The sequence below is a fragment of the Oncorhynchus mykiss genome, chromosome 10, assembly GCF_057628025.1.
Source record: "Oncorhynchus mykiss isolate SJ-2025 chromosome 10, ASM5762802v1, whole genome shotgun sequence".
Classification (NCBI taxonomy): Eukaryota; Metazoa; Chordata; class Actinopteri; order Salmoniformes; family Salmonidae; genus Oncorhynchus; species Oncorhynchus mykiss.
Window position 1 is genome coordinate 26,448,083 of NC_143031.1, and position 18,085 is coordinate 26,466,167.

Here is an 18,085-nt window from a genome sequence, read left to right on the forward strand (position 1 = left end):
GTGGATGTCATCTGGTTATTGAAGAGGTCTGGACATTGCTGTGATATCAAGCACATGTAAATGTCAGAATTACAAACACTTTTATATAATAGGTACATATAACCTTACTTTCTTCTGTGATGTAATCTTGAAATACACCTTTATGTCCTCCTGCCTGTATCCCATCAACCTGGTCAAATGGGCCCTCCAAATGTCTGTGCATGTGGGAGTGTGTTCTCCCAATGACTACAAGAAACTGTCTATCCACTGTGGTCTTCTGTATCTATACACACCTCCAAATTTCCCTTAGGACCACTGCACCCTCAAATGTTTTACAGCGTTGAGCAAATTTCAGGTCTACTGAGCACAAAACTTGAACGTTCAGAAAATTCTGTGCAACTTCCAGCGCACATTTACTGTGAACACTTTGATTTCCAGTTTTAACAGTGGCCAAGTAGGCTACTGTGGCTATTTGATCATAACGTAGGGCTACTAGAGTTGCCTACCATCAAAAACAATGGAGAAAAGCCATCTCATAACACTTTAACATCATTGAGCCTACAGTAGCAGCCAATGTGTGGTGTTCACTGAATGCTATAAAAACAAAGAGTCGCACACTCTATTTATAAACTCCCCGTCATTTATTGGGTAAATCACCAATGTTTCGGTATCACTGTGCCTTCTTCAGGGCGATCAATTTATGCCTACATTCCATGAGACTTTTGCTTTAAAAAACATGCAGGGCTTGACATTAACCTGTTTATCCATTTGTCCTTCAGACAAGGAGGTGACTGTTGTGTTGTTTGATGCAAGAAACCACTTCACAAAATAAAAAGCATTATTATTCCCATACCATTATTACATAGAGTCAGACCAAATGATGCTACCCTCTGTCTATTGGCTACAGTACTTAGCTTATCTTGTCTAAAAATACAACACTGCCCCATTAAGACAAAAAAACAACTATTTACCTGACTCCCTTTTCAGAAATGTACATGTTTCGTGCTCTTGTAGGAAGCAATCACTCCCCTATTGCTGACTAAAATGATCTATAACGGGGCTAATAACTCACTAACTAGCAAAGGATATGAACAACATGTGCACACGTGGCTACAAACAACACTCGCTTTGATCTCAAAACAAGCCCATTACTACTCAGGACTGCTCATGCTGTAAACACAGTCCAGTTCAAAGTAAATGGCACAGATCCATATACGGCAATGGTCTATTTGCATGTAGGCCTACTGCAGCTTTGATTGTTTATGCCACACCGGTCTGTGTGGAGTACGGGCTGAGTTGTGCGTGTCAATGCAATAGAATCCTATGCCGATGCTTTATACCTACAACAAAATATCTTGCATAGTTCGTTTTGTTTCAGTATGGTGCATTGAAAGTGGCTAACATTTGCGTTGATTCGATCACAATTGCCACAGTAAAGGGAAATGTTGATAGTGTTATCAGGGAAAGAACAGTGGTCACCAACCTTTAAGTCAAGATCACTTTCTGAGTCAAAATGCAAGCCGAGATCTACCACTCAGATTTTTACATTATTTAAACTTAAGCTGATGCAACGTTAACCAATTTAAAACAGTACTGTAGCAAGGAGGTTTGTGCGGTAAGTCATAGGTCCAATACATCGTCACCGGATATTGACTTTGCTTGAATTGCCCTGCCGATGCATTGTTGTTAGGGACATTTTTTAAAGTTATATTTCCCAACTTAAGGTAGGCTATATGATCACACCGGTAATAGATCCGTTGACTGTATTACTTTTACTGGTATGATGGTGTCTGCATCTGATGGTCAGTCTCAGCAGAGGGAGAGAGCAGCAGACTGAGGGTCCGCCTCTCAACATCTCTCCGCTCTCCCTTTCCTCCACTGACACTGACCAAATAAATAATAAATAATGAAAACAACAACGCAAGCCTATAGATACACTTTGCTAGTCATTCATTACTGCTGCAGTGCTTGTTGTAGCACTGAGTGGAAATAGGAAAAACACACATTTTATGGCTTATAAAAGTGTTGAACACAAAGTGTTGACAATGCTGAGTAAGAATTTAAACATAAAAACAGCAGCTCTTTGCTGTATTTTTTGACAGTCTCTCCATAGTCATTTTAAACATTTTGAAATCTCACAGTATCCACTTTGCTGTATTTTTTGACAGTCTCTCCATAGTCATTTTAAACATTTTGAAATCTCACAGTATCCACTTTGCTGTATTTTTTGACAGTCTCTCCATAGTCATTTTAAACATTTTGAAATCTCACAGTATCCACTTTGCTGTATTTAAATGATGCCTGCTACATTCCTGCAGACACGATAAACTGAGCCACCCGATTGGCAAGCGGTAGGCCTACAGTACACTTGATTTGCTCTCTGGGCCCGCCAGTAGGGCAGAGTTTGTACCTTCAGACACATGAAATTATTCAAAATGGCAACAGTTCACCTACCCGGCGTGCAGGGCAGCTGAATCAGGTGCACCTACCGCCAACAGCCGAGAGGAATAAGAAAAATTGTAACACAAGGTTTTATCGTTTGGTTTTTACAGAAATGTTTGGCGATCAACTAGGAATGCCTTGGAGATAGACCAGTTGATTGCAATGGACCGGTTGGTGACCACTGCGCCATAAAGTTGAGTGAAGTTCCATCTTGTTCTTCTCTGTGAGATGATATTTATTTTGCATGGCAGTCCCAGGGGAGCTGCGCGGTGCTCTCAGGGCTACTGCATGCAGCTCAGAGGGAACTTTGCTTAGGACACAGTCAGGGAGCTATTTGGACAAGCCACAGTCAGTCACACAGCCAGAGATCCACATCTACTTGTAGTGGACACTGAGGGTACAAAACATTAGGACCACCTATTGAGTTGCACCACATTTTGCCCTCAGAACAGCCTCAATTCATTGTGTTACGTTCCCCAGCAAGAAAACCCAAATATTGTCGCTCAAACAGAACGGGGAACTAACAGAGTCACTGACCAACAACCAAGATGAAACAGGAGTGGTCCTGAAAGACACTCATGGGGGTGTCCACTAAAAGTTGACTTACAAAAACACCTGGAACCTAAAAGACACCCACTCAGTTCGCCCAAGAAGAGGCAAACAAAAGAAAAATCCACACCAAACTTAAAGACAGGAAGCAAACCAAAAAGGTGGAGCAAAACTAAATCATGGAAATCAGATAAAGGATTGTTTTTCTAGAAATCCAAATAGGGAAAGCCAACTAAAGGTGTTAACCCTTCGCATCTATCAACACACCTGGAGCACTGGGCCAGCCACTCTTAAATAGCACCTGGGCCAGCACCTTCCCATTAACGAGATGGCAACCAGCACAGGTGCAAAACATACTAACTAACGAGGTGATATCAGTCGGTGCGCCCTACGTGCTAACAAGCTATACATACTAAAGTCCAACCTCAAAACATAAATGGAAAAAAATAAGCCTGTAACAGTTGGGGCATGGACTCTACAAGGTGTCAAGCGTTCCACAGGGATGCTCATGTTGACTCAAGTTTGCTGGATGTCCTTTGGATGGTGGACCATTCCTGATACACACGGGAGGGAAAAACGTGTACGTGAAAAACCTAGCAGCATTGCAGTTCATGACACACTCAAACCGGTATGCCTGGTACCTACTACCATACCCTGTTCAAAGGCACTTCAATCTTTTGTCTTGCCCATTCACCTTCTGAATTGCACACATACACAATCCATGTCTCAGTTGTCTCAAGGCTTAAAAATCATTCTTTAACATGTCTCCTCCCCTTCATCTACACTGATTTGAAGTGGATTTAACAAGTGACATCGATAAGGGATCATAGCTTTCACCTGGTTAGTCTATGTCATGCAAAGAGCAGGTGTTCCTAATGTTTTGCAAAATCACTGTCTATCAATTATGCTCCCAGCTATTTCTAAAGCAACCTAAAATAACCATTATGTTATTTGTGCTTCATGGAAAAAGATGAGAAAAAGTAACACACAAAAAACAACATTACAAGTAACCACGGGGTATTTTCATGTTTCAAAGAGAGATTCAAATATTGAAATGCAACAATACACCTTCCAGTAGTTTTCAAAGCCCTTTCAGTGACATTCAGTATGTCCACTCTATATGCTTTTTTCACTGCTAGTCTTTGTTCAGGTTTCATCACGATGGGATATGAATAGTCAGTCAACCATTCCGTATCTAACCAGTACACATGGCAGAACACTTGTATTAAAAACTTCAGCAGACCAGCAGAAAATCCTTTATTCCATCTTTCGTTCTGTTTTTGTATAACTTACAGAATACAGAATTAGCGTAAAAAGACACCAAGAATTCCTATCTTATTACCCTTTAAAACAGAGTGTTGTTTTTCTTGAAGACAAGCTCTGATATTTGAAGGTGAGCTAAAGGGCTCTGCTGTGTCCCTGGGGAGGCTGGATTGAGATTTGATATTATGCAGGCAATATTAAACAGGATATATCAATTTTGACCCTTGAGACCTGCCACTGAAATTGTTTAATAGGATATCGAGGAAGCGCTATTTATGGATCCAGAGGTAAGCGATTTACTTAATGAACTTTAGACTTGAGAAACTCAGGATTGTCTTTATAGTGGATACTACAGTGTACATGCATGCACACATCACCAGCTACATCAGCACGGTGCAGCTAAGACCTACATCTCCATTGATCAAAATCGCTACATTGGAATCCAGTTGTTTTTATCAGCATTCAGAGGACTACGGTGATGCCTCAATAAGTAACACAGTATTCATACAACCAGGCACTGTCAATACCTCAATGTTGCCATTGAATACCCACTCTGTTAGCCTACCTAATCTTTGATGAAACCATATTGGGTATATTTCCTAAAACCTGAGAAGGGGGAATGAGCTTGTAATGAGGTGAGGGCTGTGTCCATTTTGTGGATTTTGCATGCATATTTTCACCTAATCTAGCAGAGATGAGCCCAAGGCCTGAGGTGCTGAAGACAAATGAAGTGTCATTTAGGACCATTGGAATAAGCCCAACACAGTTGAAGAGCCCCCCCCCCCTACCCCCCCGAGCCATTCCCTCTCCCTACTGGCCACCTGCACCAAAGGGCTCTCCCACACCTCATCACTCCCCCACCGGGAGGCGGAGGGAATCTGCTTCCCCCTCCCTCTCCCACTCCACAGCCACTGCTGGGCAAAGCTGGACTCAATCACAGTGTTTTTCTCTTTAGTACAGCTCAAGGAGCATGGAGAAGGGAAAGGGAGAGCAAAGAGAGCAATAGGAACCCTCCTTCCTTTCGTTTGAGAGGCCCCTTTTTGTTGTCCAACGACAGGCCTTAAGATGGGAGACTGCGTTGTTGCAAACAGCATTATTTTGAAGCGGACTTGAAAGCCAATTTTGCTCTAGGGGTATTCATTAATGTGTCTACACCCTCATACCCATGCAAAGGTATCAGAAAAATTATAAATCCCAGTCTAAGTCCAGTATATCTATTTATTTCAGTATAGTGTTTGAATAATAGTGTTGCTCTTATTGGAAGGACAAGTTATATCATTGACACTTCAAAGGTTACCAAATAACTTTTAAGTGCAACCAGTATTCCTTTATGACATAATTACATAGTTATAGAGTGCGGATGTTTTACATCAATTGTGTGTGTTATCACATATACAGATCATCTCTTTATCTTACAAATATGTATCTTGTCAGTCACTGAGAAACAATTATAGTCTCTGAAACTTAAAGGAAGCCTGTCCTAAAGAGTACAAAAAAAACTCTATCTAACCTCCAAAATATCAAAAATAAGGCTTAAAGTAAATATGAACTTATAGTTCTCAAATTGATGAAGTTCTATGATAACACAAGTTAATACATGACTCAGTGCAACAGACTTCGTTTAGCCTGTAGCTCAGTAGAAACCAATGCTTAACAGTCCAGCAGTTGGGATAGGAGTCAGCCTTCGGGCAGTCTATCACAATGTGTTTGCACTTAGTGAATGCATTTGCATCTAAGTGTGACCTCCCATGTCAATAGCATCATAACGTCTTTACGCAAATCAGATTTGGTACATTTCCAAGCGACACGTTAAAGACGTGTTTTAACATGTTAATAGCCCTCGTGTCAATACCTCTGGAAAGAAATACTGTTGTCGACAGCTAGCACCTTCTCAATAGTCTTTGAGTGTTGTAACTAAAGATGTTACATGGAATACTACATTCCAAAAGGAAATAATCAGTGTTGACAATTTGATTTTACAACCTTTGAACAAGATAACTGTTAAATAATACTTAAATCATGCTATTGTATAGCATAATATAAGTGCATTTGGTGAATGACTAATTTTGTATTCTTCATAAACGACTGTATTTTAGAAATCCTGTAGCTGCCAATTATAATTTGATAGTGTAATATGAACTACTCAAGTAATTCCACTACCACCACACTATACTAAACAGGCCAACTTCAGATTGACCTAAATAAAGCTTCCTAAATACTATGGGATGGTATAAAAAAAAGGATTCAGTTGCTTTAGGCTCCAAATAAGCTTCAGCCAATCTATCAAGTAAAATAAGAGAAAATTTGTATTTTTACTTGCAGTTAAGTCATTGATAGAGTAAAATACTAATTCTAACTAGTAAAAAACAATTTAAAAAAAAGTTTAAAAAAGTAATTTTACCTAGCAGATTAGTTGTGTGAGATCCTCTCACAAACAGTTAGTGTATCTCCGACTCAAGCTACGAAGGAGCTGGCTAATCTTCTTTCGTGATGCCACTGGCTAAAATGCCCTTCAGGCAACCAGGTGGGCATACTCCATAGGGGTCCTTACAGGGTCCTAGCATTGCTTGATGACCACCAGGTTCCTCAGCATGTCGAAGGAGTTGCCATTAGATTGCAAGGAGACCAAACCCTGCTCCTCAGAGAGCACCTACAGGAAGCCTTTGTCGTCGAGGCCCACCACGTCGGCTTGGGGGCCGTTCTCGCTCCACAGACACACCTGAGTCCCGCTGAGACAGGGCAGAGGGCACATCATGGTCAATGTAGTGTAAAAGCAATCCTATTTTTACATGTGGACATGTTACGTTACGTCTGGAGATTAGGAGATGTTTATTGTTGTGACTGTGGCGAGATGTGGGATTAATTTCCTCTAGAATGACAATTCATATCATGATCAGCAGCGGCAGATTTTACAGATAGCATGCAGAGTACCGGTGCATTCTCGTTCTCTTTTAGCGGAATTGCTCTGTTGCACAATGCCCTCAAATAAATATCAGGACCAATGAAAATGTTTACTTTATGTGAAAAATTCATGAAACCAAACCCACTGAGGAGGTACCACAGATTACAGTAGGGGTGTTGCAGCTTGTTTACCTGTGCACCCATCTCTTGTAGTAGAGGGGCAGGACGGCCTCTGACCCCTCTCCTGGAAGGCAGAGATGAGCTGCTTCAGGGAGGTGAGGGTGCGACCTATGAGCTGTGCTGAGCTCAGGAGCTCCATGCTGGTGCCACACTCTCGGTTGTGCTGCATCACCAGGTTGTTGATACAGATGGTGGGGTTGCTGTTGCTCCTATTGAAGCCACAGCCTGCCTGGAGAAGGAGATTGTTTAAAGACGTTCATTAAGAACAAACTCTTCACCAAGAGTAATATAAATGACTTTTTATCCAAGCACTGGCAGAAACATCAACACAATCTAGCCTTAAATCCACGTTATGATTTAAGGCTAGACTAGATCATCCATTACACTGCACTGGCATTAACATAAATATAAGAAGATTCTGACCAACGAGGAGATGGAAGGTTGGTCCCATGACTGTTGATGTCACCAGCACTCTTCCAAGCTTCATCAGGTTACTGTAGTAAATGTCATTAGGCCACTTCACTCTGCGATCAATCTCCTAGAAAGAGACCAAAACTGAATATGAGATACACAAACGTGTATGACAAATAAGTGGCACTCAGAGGTACAATACATTACTAGTATATACTGTACAGGTACATAAGTACAAGTATTATGATACAGTATCCAATTAAAAACAAAACTCACTTGTAAGACATGATGCTACACATACAAACAGCAGATCTAATACTACAAGCTAAAACAGAGATAGAAAAAAAATCAGAGTTTGACATGGCCTGTCTGTAAAACCAATCTGTAGAAGTGTCTCCATGGGTTCAAAATGCCATGCTGTATATCTGTCAACCTGAGCAGCTCTTCTGAGTCTGGCCGGCTTTGAAGATTAGGTTCTGCCCCATCTGCAGTACATCACCTAAAACGGCCACCATGTCTGTTTATATTTACCCGTAACTCATGCCCCACGTCTACATTTCTACAATGGCTTTGACAGGCCTATAGTACATCCAAAAATGGCATATCCAGCCAAGACCTCTAGTCTTGATTAAAATAAATATTTAGGCAAAGTTAGCATTGGCTGTTATTTCATCCGGTAATACATCCTGTGCCATGCGTTCTACATGTTTTACATGTTGGCTGACTGGCCAGAGCCCATAAACAACTGGGCTGTGTGACACCAGAGTGTTTCTCATCAGACTCCCACACTGCAGTGCATATATTGTCTCACACACACAACACAAGCACCTGGAAGCAAAATAGGGCCCTTACACCATGTAAAATAAATGTTTAATGAGAAGGGGAGAAAGGAGGGTTCTAGCACAAAACCCTTTGATCAGTGAGTTGGACACACCATCCATTTGGAGAGGGAAGTGCATTGCACTGAATAGAACAATAAGAAGAGGGACACCTGACTGGCTATGAACAGCTGTGTGAAACCTGGAGTCCCTTGTTCAGGATAAGGAGTGCTCCCAATGGAAATGTATTAGTGTAGTAAGTAAAGTATTCTAGTGATGACAGGCTGAAGCTCAGTGACATGGATAGGGATAGGGTGGGTCTATGGCTATAGCTTGGAGATAGCATGGTGGTACCACGCAGCAGTATGCAGTGTTTGTACCTGGTAACCGGGCAGGGTGCGTACAACCTCCACAGCTGCCAGCGCAGCCAGGTGCTGCAGGAAGGGGATCCTCTGGCCCAGTCTGGAGCTCACAGACACCTGCACACTGAACATAGCACATCCCAGAGGACTCAGCCCTGCTTTCCCCCCGAAGCCTGACACACACGGAAAATACAACAACAAAAACACAAAGAGGCAGAGAGAGGAGACATGATGTAACAATTTAGGTTATTCATTGTGACGAGGTACAACAATTAACCAATGTAGGTGCATTGAGACAGAGAGAGATAGAGCTGTGGCGGAAACTGACCTCTACCCTGGGTCTGTCGAGCAGCTACAGACATTAAGCCCATTTCCTCAGGCAGCTGGAGCATCAACCTGGGGAGGACAGGAGTGAAGGAAGACAAATTGTCAAAAGAGGAAAGTGTTGCCTTCACATAACTGATTATAGTGATCAAGTATTACTCATACAATTGCAAAACTCTGTAAATGAAAAGCTCCAAGAGAAATGGTAGTTGAGTAGCTACATTAGTTCTGCATTCACTCATTGGTGTCGCTATGAGAAATAATTTCCCAAAGTATTAGGTAGTTGAGGGGGAAGGGCTGAGTCGAGTGGTCCTTCTATCTCTCTCTCACACGCACACGTACATGTACACCCCCCCATCCCATCAGTGTCCAGCCCTTAGCCCCTCTGGACTGGAGTTGAACCACTGACCTTCCTATCACCAGGTGCTCCAGTCAAACAATCCCCCTCACCAAAGAAAACAAGTGTCCACTTGACCCCTGTGACACACACACATACACACACATGACACTCACAATAACGAGGTGTCAATCAAGGGATCTAATGCTAATGAATCACATAGTCAAAGTAGTCTGCTTCCCTATGTGTGACGTATGTCCACTTCAACAACTCACCAAAAACATAGGCCTACTTCATATGTGATTACTAGTCAAACACAAATACACAAGCAACTACTTTTCCATTGAGAGTAAAAAGATGACTTTATTTATCAATCATTTTAGAATGTTTCCTCCGTTCTCTCAAGTAGCTTGGCTGCAGGCGCCTGGTAGTTAATGTTTCCTTTCTAGAAGGCCCTGGGCTACTAGTGTCGCGCCGCATGGCCACCCTGCATTAATCACACTCTGTTAAAGATAAACTACTCAGCCAGTTGAGGTGTTAACTCTGCACCTCTCCTTTCACCCCAAACCCACATCACAAATGCTAGACACACACATAGGTCCTGGACACAATCTTATCTTAAACATTTGGTCAGCAAGATGTCTTTGCCATGTAAGGATGGTGTGTGTGTATACACTGTGCAGAGGGTAGAAAACGCACATTAATGTAAGCACACCTAGCTTGAATGACTCTGGAGTCTTTCTGTGCTAAACATTGTTATACAGTAAGTACACAAAGACTGACAAGACCCCATGGCCAATGTGCACCTTGAAAACCAAAAACAAATCCACACTGCCAAAATAGACAGCGTTTGACAGTTGGATGCGACACACTGTCAATAACCGTGAAGCGAAATATTTGAACAAGCTGTCATCTCCAGAGAAAATGAATTGACCCAGAGGTCTTAGCCAAGAAGCCCTTCATCTACTGGCCCATTTTCAAAGACTGTGGAGCTGGCAGGGCAGATGAGAGAGAAGGGGAATGTGAGCTTTTCTGATGCAAAGAGGCCGTGTCAGCAAATCAGATTAGAACAGTCCCGTGTTAATCCTCCCAAACTCTGTGGCCAAACAGCCTTCATCTAAAGAGCCTTGTTAAGGACAGTGTTTATCAAAGGGATGGTTGGGGCTACTGCCACCACTGATGACTCAATCTAGGACTTAACATATGGTATGTCTAGCTGGATGTTACTAGGGCTCACTTGTTCATTGTGCTTGGATGTACAGCAATGTAGAATTATCACAATGCATTTTTAAAAACACATTCTCAAATGTTAATCAAAACCAAATAAATCCAATCTCTCAGATGAAAAATGATAGCCTGAGTGAGTTGGGGAGCTACTGAGCTGCAGACAAGAGATATATTTCTTGGAGTCATTTCATAATGTTATTGTTAGCTGCAAATCCCTTGATCTTTGTAAATGAGACTGGTGGAAGCCAAAAAGAGAAATAAGATAATATAAAATGTCAAAAAATAACTAGATTCTGATTTTGCAGATGTAAGAATTTGTCCTCTCAAACTGGTAGTAATTAGATTGGACGTGGTATAATGGCCCAACGGCCAAAAAACTGCCATCACGTGCTCTACGAGTAAAAACCAACAAAAACAAAAAACCTGGGCGTTTGCTGTGTCAAAAAACTCAAGCCTTGGAAATCTCTAGACACGGAAAGGAAAACAGGAAAGGAAAACAGGAAAGGAAAACATGAAAGGAAAACAGGAAAGGAAAACAGGAAAGGAAAACAGGAAAGGAAAACAGGAAAGGAAAACAGGAAAGGAAAACATGTTTTATTCTGCTGTACTTTATTTGACAAAATAGGATTAATAAAATGGGGAGGAATACAAATAAAAAAGTAGCATGTAATTTAGGCTAATCAATTATGATGATGCTGAGTAATGCTTGGCCATGAACCTGTGATGAGAAAATAGTTTCATGGATGGTTTAGTTAAAAAAAGGCATGAGATCCTGTATACTGGCATAGTAAATGTGACACTGCTTTTATAAATCTTCCCTCACACAGACACACACACACCTCCCAACCAGGCGAGGGGTGGCAGCCGGCTGCTCCCCGTGACAGTGTGTAGCTGCAGTTTGAGCTGTGTGTGTGTGAGAGCCGTGTGTGAGCCCTGTTAGCAGGAGCATGACCTCCCCGTGGCTGAGGCCAGTTAGGAGGTGGCCAGGCTCGCAGCACTGCGCAGGGGCCCTAATTGAGCGCTGGCGCAGTTTGGCAGGACCACCGGAGAACCCTGCGTGCCGCTCCGTGACGACGGCCGCCCCTTCGCCAATCAAGGCGTGAGGGGAGGCGAATGGGGGCCAGGCTAGCTCTTTGGAGTCCTTCAGCCCCAGGAATTAGCTTTTAATAAGAACATCAGCGCCTTAACAAGCCTAGGAAGACAGGCGCTGACCTTCTTACCAAGCTGCCAGGATAGCGTTGTCCACCAATAAGTGTCTGATACAGCTGGGGGTGTGGGCAGCATGTGGGTGTGCACGTGCTCTTCAATTTGTGTGTGTTAGAGGTGTGTGCGTGTGTGATTTTACGTTGTTTACAGCCAAGGAGGAAGGTAATGGACTGAGATACAGTGGACTGAGATGCAGTGGGAAGTGGGTGAAAAAAAGAGGAGATGTACTACTGGCAATGTGAGAAGATGCCTCCAAGTGTAGTAAGTTTGAAGCATCTCATGAAAAAAACACTGGGATGAATACTCAATGCACTTTTTAAGTTAGTAAGTGTGACATGACATGTACACTAAGTTTTACTCTAGCTGAAGTGCATTGCAATATCCATATGGAAGTCTACCTTCACAATTGGCAATATTCGCCCAAATCGTGGACCACTGATTCATATGGTTTGGTAATGGGTAAAATAAGTGCAAGTCAATTGCTTGCTCCAGCGTCCTTATTAGTCCAATGTCTCAAAAGCAGCTTTTTTAAAAACAGTAGTAAGGTTACTGTGGTGAGTGGTATAATTTGGAACTGGAGTGAGAGAGTGCCAGAGAGAGAGACAGAAAGAAAGAAAAAAAGAAAGAAAAGGAGAGCCACTTCCAGTCTGTCTCTTCCAGCCCAGCAGTGAGTCCCAGACTGGTCCAGTTTCCACTATAGAGTCAGTCCACAGCCCAGCCACAGAGAGTGGAGAAAGAAAAGCTGCATTGTCCCAAAGCTGGGAACCAAAATGAGCCGTTTCTGGGTGGAGGGTATTTTACCCCCCCCCAAATGTCTCTTTTTCAGGGGCTTTGTCCCCTCTGAAATCAGTTCCCCCTTCTCTCCCTGGGCCAGCTTAGCATTGCAAACCAGCATCAAATTAATTTCTGCAACGCAAATATGAGATCAGCAACAGATCACACAAAACATCTCACTCCTAAACATGGTAATGCTCTTATATGCTCAATGGGAGGTTGTCAATAAAGGAGGGGGTGGGGGGTATGGGTGTTTGTGCGTGTACATGTATATGAGTGCGTAGAAGCAAGTGCATGTGAGTGTATGTGTGTGTGTGTGTGCTTGAGTGAAGAGCCATCTCTAATAAGGGCCAGCTCAGCCAGTCCAGGGCTGTAAAGCTTGGGGGGCTAATGCATTCCTCTAGAAAGTTAATCTCATTTTGAAAGCACATCCACGGAGCGTCGTTGCCGCTGGCTCAGAGAAAAGCCCAAACGCATTAGAAAAATTCTCAGCAACGTCCACAAAGAGGGAGAGAAAAGGCCCACAATTAGCAATTAGATGGCTACAATGGCGGGGCTTTCACCTGCAAGTGAAACAAATGGACAAGGAAACTCTCCTCTCCCTGAATAGAATAAGAGCAGAGAAGAGAAAATGTAGTGAGAGACAAAAGATGAGGAGTTAATTCACACTGTTTTAGATGAGAAACCTCATGGTCTATACTGAAGGGAAGCAACACGTACTTCAGATCATTTGGATGGTGGTGTCTGTACCGCTCCAATAAGAAATATAAAAACTCCCCATGCCAGTGTACTGATCCAATAAGAAATATAAAAACTCCCCATTTATTTTATTTTTTTTTTATTTTACCTTTATTTAACCAGGCAAGTCAGTTAAGAACAAATTCTTATTTTCAATGACGGCCTGGGAACAGTGGGTTAACTGCCTGTTCAGGGGCAGAACGACAGATTTGTACCTTGTCAGCTCGGGGGTTTGAACTCACAACCTTCCGGTTACTAGTCCAACGCTCTAACCACTAGGCTACCCTGCCGCCCCATGCCAGTGTACCGCCAGTGTACCGCTCCAATAAGAAATATAAAAACTCCCCATGCCAGTGTACTGATCCAATAAGAAATATAAAAACTCCTCATGCCAGTGTACAGCTCCAATAAGAAATATAAAAACTCCCCATGCCAGTGTACTGCTCCAATAAGAAATATAAAAACTCCCCATGCCAGTGTACAGCTCCAATAAGAAATATAAAAACTCCCCATGCCAGTGTACTGATCCAATAAGAAATATAAAAACTCCCCATGCCAGTGTACTGCTCCAATAAGAAATATAAAACCTCCTCATGCCAGTGTACTGCTCCAATAAGAAATATAAAAACTCCCCATGCCAGTGTACTGCTCCAATAAGAAATATAAAAACTCCCCATGCCAGTGTACTGATCCAATAAGAAATATAAAAACTCCCCATGCCAGTGTACTGCTCCAATAAGAAATATAAAAACTCCCCATGCCAGTGTACTGCTCCAATAAGAAATATAAAAACTCCCCATGCCAGTGTACTGCTCCAATAAGAAATATAAAAACTCCCCATGCCAGTGTGCTGCTCCAATAAGAAATATAAAAACTCCCCATGCCAGTGTACTGCTCCAATAAGAAATATAAAAACTCCCCATGCCAGTGTACTGCTCCAATAAGAAATATAAAAACTCCCCATGCCAGTGTACTGCTCCAATAAGAAATATAAAAACTACCCATGCCAGTGTACTGCTCCAATAAGAAATATAAAAACTCCCCATGCCAGTGTGCTGCTCCAATAAGAAATATAAAAACTCCCCATGCCAGTGTACTGCTCCAATAAGAAATATAAAAACTCCCCATGCCAGTGTACTGCTCCAATAAGAAATATAAAAACTCCCCATGCCAGTGTGCTGCTCCAATAAGAAATATAAAAACTCCCCATGCCAGTGTACTGCTCCAATAAGAAATATAAAAACTCCCCATGCCAGTGTACTGCTCCAATAAGAAATATAAAAACTCCCCATGCCAGTGTACTGCTCCAATAAGAAATATAAAAACTCCTCATGCCAGTGTACTGCTCCAATAAGAAATATAAAAACTCCCCATGCCAGTGTACTGCTCCAATAAGAAATATAAAAACTCCCCATGCCAGTGTACAGCTCCAATAAGAAATATAAAAACTCCCCATGCCAGTGTACTGATCCAATAAGAAATATAAAAACTCCTCATGCCAGTGTACTGCTCCAATAAGAAATATAAAAACTCCCCATGCCAGTGTACTGCTCCAATAAGAAATATAAAAACTCCTCATGCCAGTGTACTGCTCCAATAAGAAATATAAAAACTCCTCATGCCAGTGTACTGCTCCAATAAGAAATATAAAAACTCCCCATGCCAGTGTACTGCTCCAATAAGAAATATAAAAACTCCTCATGCCAGTGTACTGCTCCAATAAGAAATATAAAAACTCCCCATGCCAGTGTACTGCTCCAATAAGAAATATAAAAACTCCCCATGCCAGTGTACTGCTCCAATAAGAAATATAAAAACTCCCCATGCCAGTGTACTGCTCCAATAAGAAATATAAAAACTCCCCATGCCAGTGTACTGCTCCAATAAGAAATATAAAAACTCCCCATGCCAGTGTACTGCTCCAATAAGAAATATAAAAACTCCCCATGCCAGTGTACTGCTCCAATAAGAAATATAAAAACTCCCCATGCCAGTGTACTGCTCCAATAAGAAATATAAAAACTACCCATGCCAGTGTACTGCTCCAATAAGAAATATAAAAACTCCCCATGCCAGTGTACTGCTCCAATAAGAAATATAAAAACTCCCCATGCCAGTGTACTGCTCCAATAAGAAATATAAAAACTCCCCATGCCAGTGTACTGCTCCAATAAGAAATATAAAAACTCCTCATGCCAGTGTACTGCTCCAATAAGAAAAATAAAAACTCCCCATGCCAGTGTACTGCTCCAATAAGAAATATAAAAACTCCCCATGCCAGTGTAAGTAAGTACAGTTCCTTCAGAAAAAAATCATACCCCTTAATTAATTCTACATTTTGTGTGTTACAGCCTGAATTCCCCAAAACAACATTTCACCCATCTACGCACAATACCCCATAATGACATGTGAAAGCATGTTTAAAATGAAATGAAGACATTGTTTATTTACACAAGTATTCACACCCAATACATGTTAGTCAATATGGCCGCTATTACAGCTGTGAGTCTTTCTGGGTAAGTCTCTAAGAGCTTTCCTCACCTAGATTGTACAATATTTGCACATTATTCTTAAAAAATTATTCAAGCTCTGTCAAGTTGGTTGTTGATCATTGCCACACAGCCATTTTCAAGTGTTGGCATAGATTTTCAAGATGATTTAAGTCAAAACTGTAACTAGGCCACTCAGGAACATTCAACATGCTTAGTAAGCAAATCCAGTGTATATTTGGCCTTGTGTTTTAGGTTACTGTCCTGCTGAAATGGGAATTTGTCTCCCAGTGTCTGTTGAAAAGCAGACTGAACCAGGTTTTCCTCTAGGATTTTGCCTGTGCTTAGCTCTATTCCGTTTCTTTGTATCCCCCCAAAACTCAGATGATAAGCATACCCATAAGCATAACCAGTGTGTCAAATAAGAGGGCCTGTTGTCCGGACCTCTGGCAGTCTCTATGGGAGTGCCACAGGTTTTAATTCTCGGGCCGACTCTTTTCTCTGTATAGATCAATATGTATACATCAATCAATATGTCGCTCTTGCTGCTGGTGATTCTCTGATCCACCTCTACGCAGACGACACCATTCTGAACACTTCTGGCCCTTCTTTGGACATTGTGTTATTAACAAACCTCCAGACGAGCTTCAATGCCATACAACTCTCCTTCCGTGGCCTCCAACTGCTCTTAAATGCAAGTCAAACTAAATGCCTGCTCTTCAACTGATCACTGCCCGCACCTGCCCGCCTGTCCAGCATCACTAATCTGGACGGTTCTGACTTAGAATATGTGGACAACTACAAATACCTAGGTGTCTGGTTAGACTGTAATCTCTCCTTCCAGACTCACATTAATCATTCCCAATCCAAAATTAAATCTAGAATTGGCTTTCTATTTCGCAACAAAGCATCCTTCACTCATGCTGCCAAACATACCCTCGTAAAACTGACTATTCTACCAATCCTTGACTTCGGCGATGTCATTTACAGAATAGCCTACAACACTCTACTCAGCAAATTGGATGTAGTCTGTCACAGTTCCATCTGTTTTGTCACCAAAGCCCCATATACCACCCACCTCTGCTATCATGACACAAGGCGAGACCCAGATGCAGACACAGGAGGCAGATGGTTGGAGTCTTACAATATTTATTAAACCAATAAGGTAAGGCAAGAGAATGGTCGTGTACAGGCAAAAGGGTCAAAACCAGTTCAGAGTCCAAAAGGTACCGAAGAGCAGGCAGAATCAAGGTCAGGGCAGGCAAGATGATCAGGCAGGCGGGAAAGTAGTCCAGAGTCAGGCAGGGAGTACGGGAAAAACACGCTGGTTGACTTGACTAATATACAAGATGAACTGGCACAGAGAGACAGGAATCACAAGGATAAATACACTGGGGAAAATAAGCGACACCTGGAGGGGGTGGAGACAATCACAGGAACAGGTGAAACAGATCAGGGCGTGACAACTGCGACCTGGATGCTCTCGTTGGCTGGCCCTGGCTTCGTATTCGTCGCCAAACCCACTGGCTCCAGGTCATCTATAAGTATTTGCTAGGTAAAGCCACTCCTTATCTCAGCTCACTGGTCACCATAGCAGCACCCACTCATAGCACGCGCTCCAGCAGGTATATTTCACTGGTCATCCCCAAAGCGAACTCCTCCTATGGCCGCCTTTCCTTCCAGTTCTCTGCTGCCAATGACTGGAATGAATTGCAAAAATCACTGAAGCTGTAGTCTTATATCTCCCTCACTAACTTTAAGCATCAGCTGTCAGAGCAGCTTACTGATCATTGCACCTGTACATAGCTCATCTGTAAATAGCACACCCACCTACCTCATCCCCATTTTGTTATTTATTGTTATTGTTTATTGTTTATTGTGTTAAAGCTAAATTGCAATTATTTCACCACTATGGCCTACTTATTACCTTACCTCCTAATCTTACCACATTGCACAAACTGCGCATAGATTATTCTATTGTGTTATGCACTGTACTTTTGTTTATCCTATGTGTAACTCTGTGTTGTTTGTGTCGCACTGCTTTGCTTTATCTTGGCCAGGTTGCAGTTGTAAATGAAAACTTGT

At 42.2% G+C, this 18,085-nt stretch overlaps 1 protein-coding gene across 1 annotated transcript; it reads right to left on the reverse strand.

Annotated features, from left to right (window-relative positions):
• Positions 1-5,440: 5,440 nt before the first annotated feature.
• LOC110533555 (biotin--protein ligase-like) lies at positions 5,441-9,341 on the reverse strand. The gene is made up of 5 exons (XM_090186222.1): positions 9,234-9,341; positions 8,924-9,078; positions 7,738-7,852; positions 7,327-7,539; positions 5,441-6,962 (listed from the first exon to the last, which is right to left on the reverse strand). The coding sequence occupies exons 1-5, from the start codon at positions 9,295-9,297 to the stop codon at positions 6,820-6,822; spliced, it is 690 nt and encodes a 229-aa protein (XP_090042348.1). The 5' UTR covers positions 9,298-9,341; the 3' UTR covers positions 5,441-6,819.
• Between the last annotated feature and the right edge of the window lie 8,744 nt (positions 9,342-18,085).

Bases quoted from the DNA above. Each gene is read 5' to 3' on its own strand.
- LOC110533555 (XM_090186222.1), bottom strand. From the start codon at position 9,297: ATGCTCCAGCTGCCTGAGGAAATGGGCTTAATGTCTGTAGCTGCTCGA. The intron at 7,853-8,923 runs GTACAAACACTG...GTCTCTTTCTAG, and splicing joins GCACCCTGCCCGGTTACCAG to GAGATTGATCGCAGAGTGAA. The intron at 6,963-7,326 runs GTAAACAAGCTG...GCCCTGTCTCAG, and splicing joins TACAAGAGATGGGTGCACAG to CGGGACTCAGGTGTGTCTGT.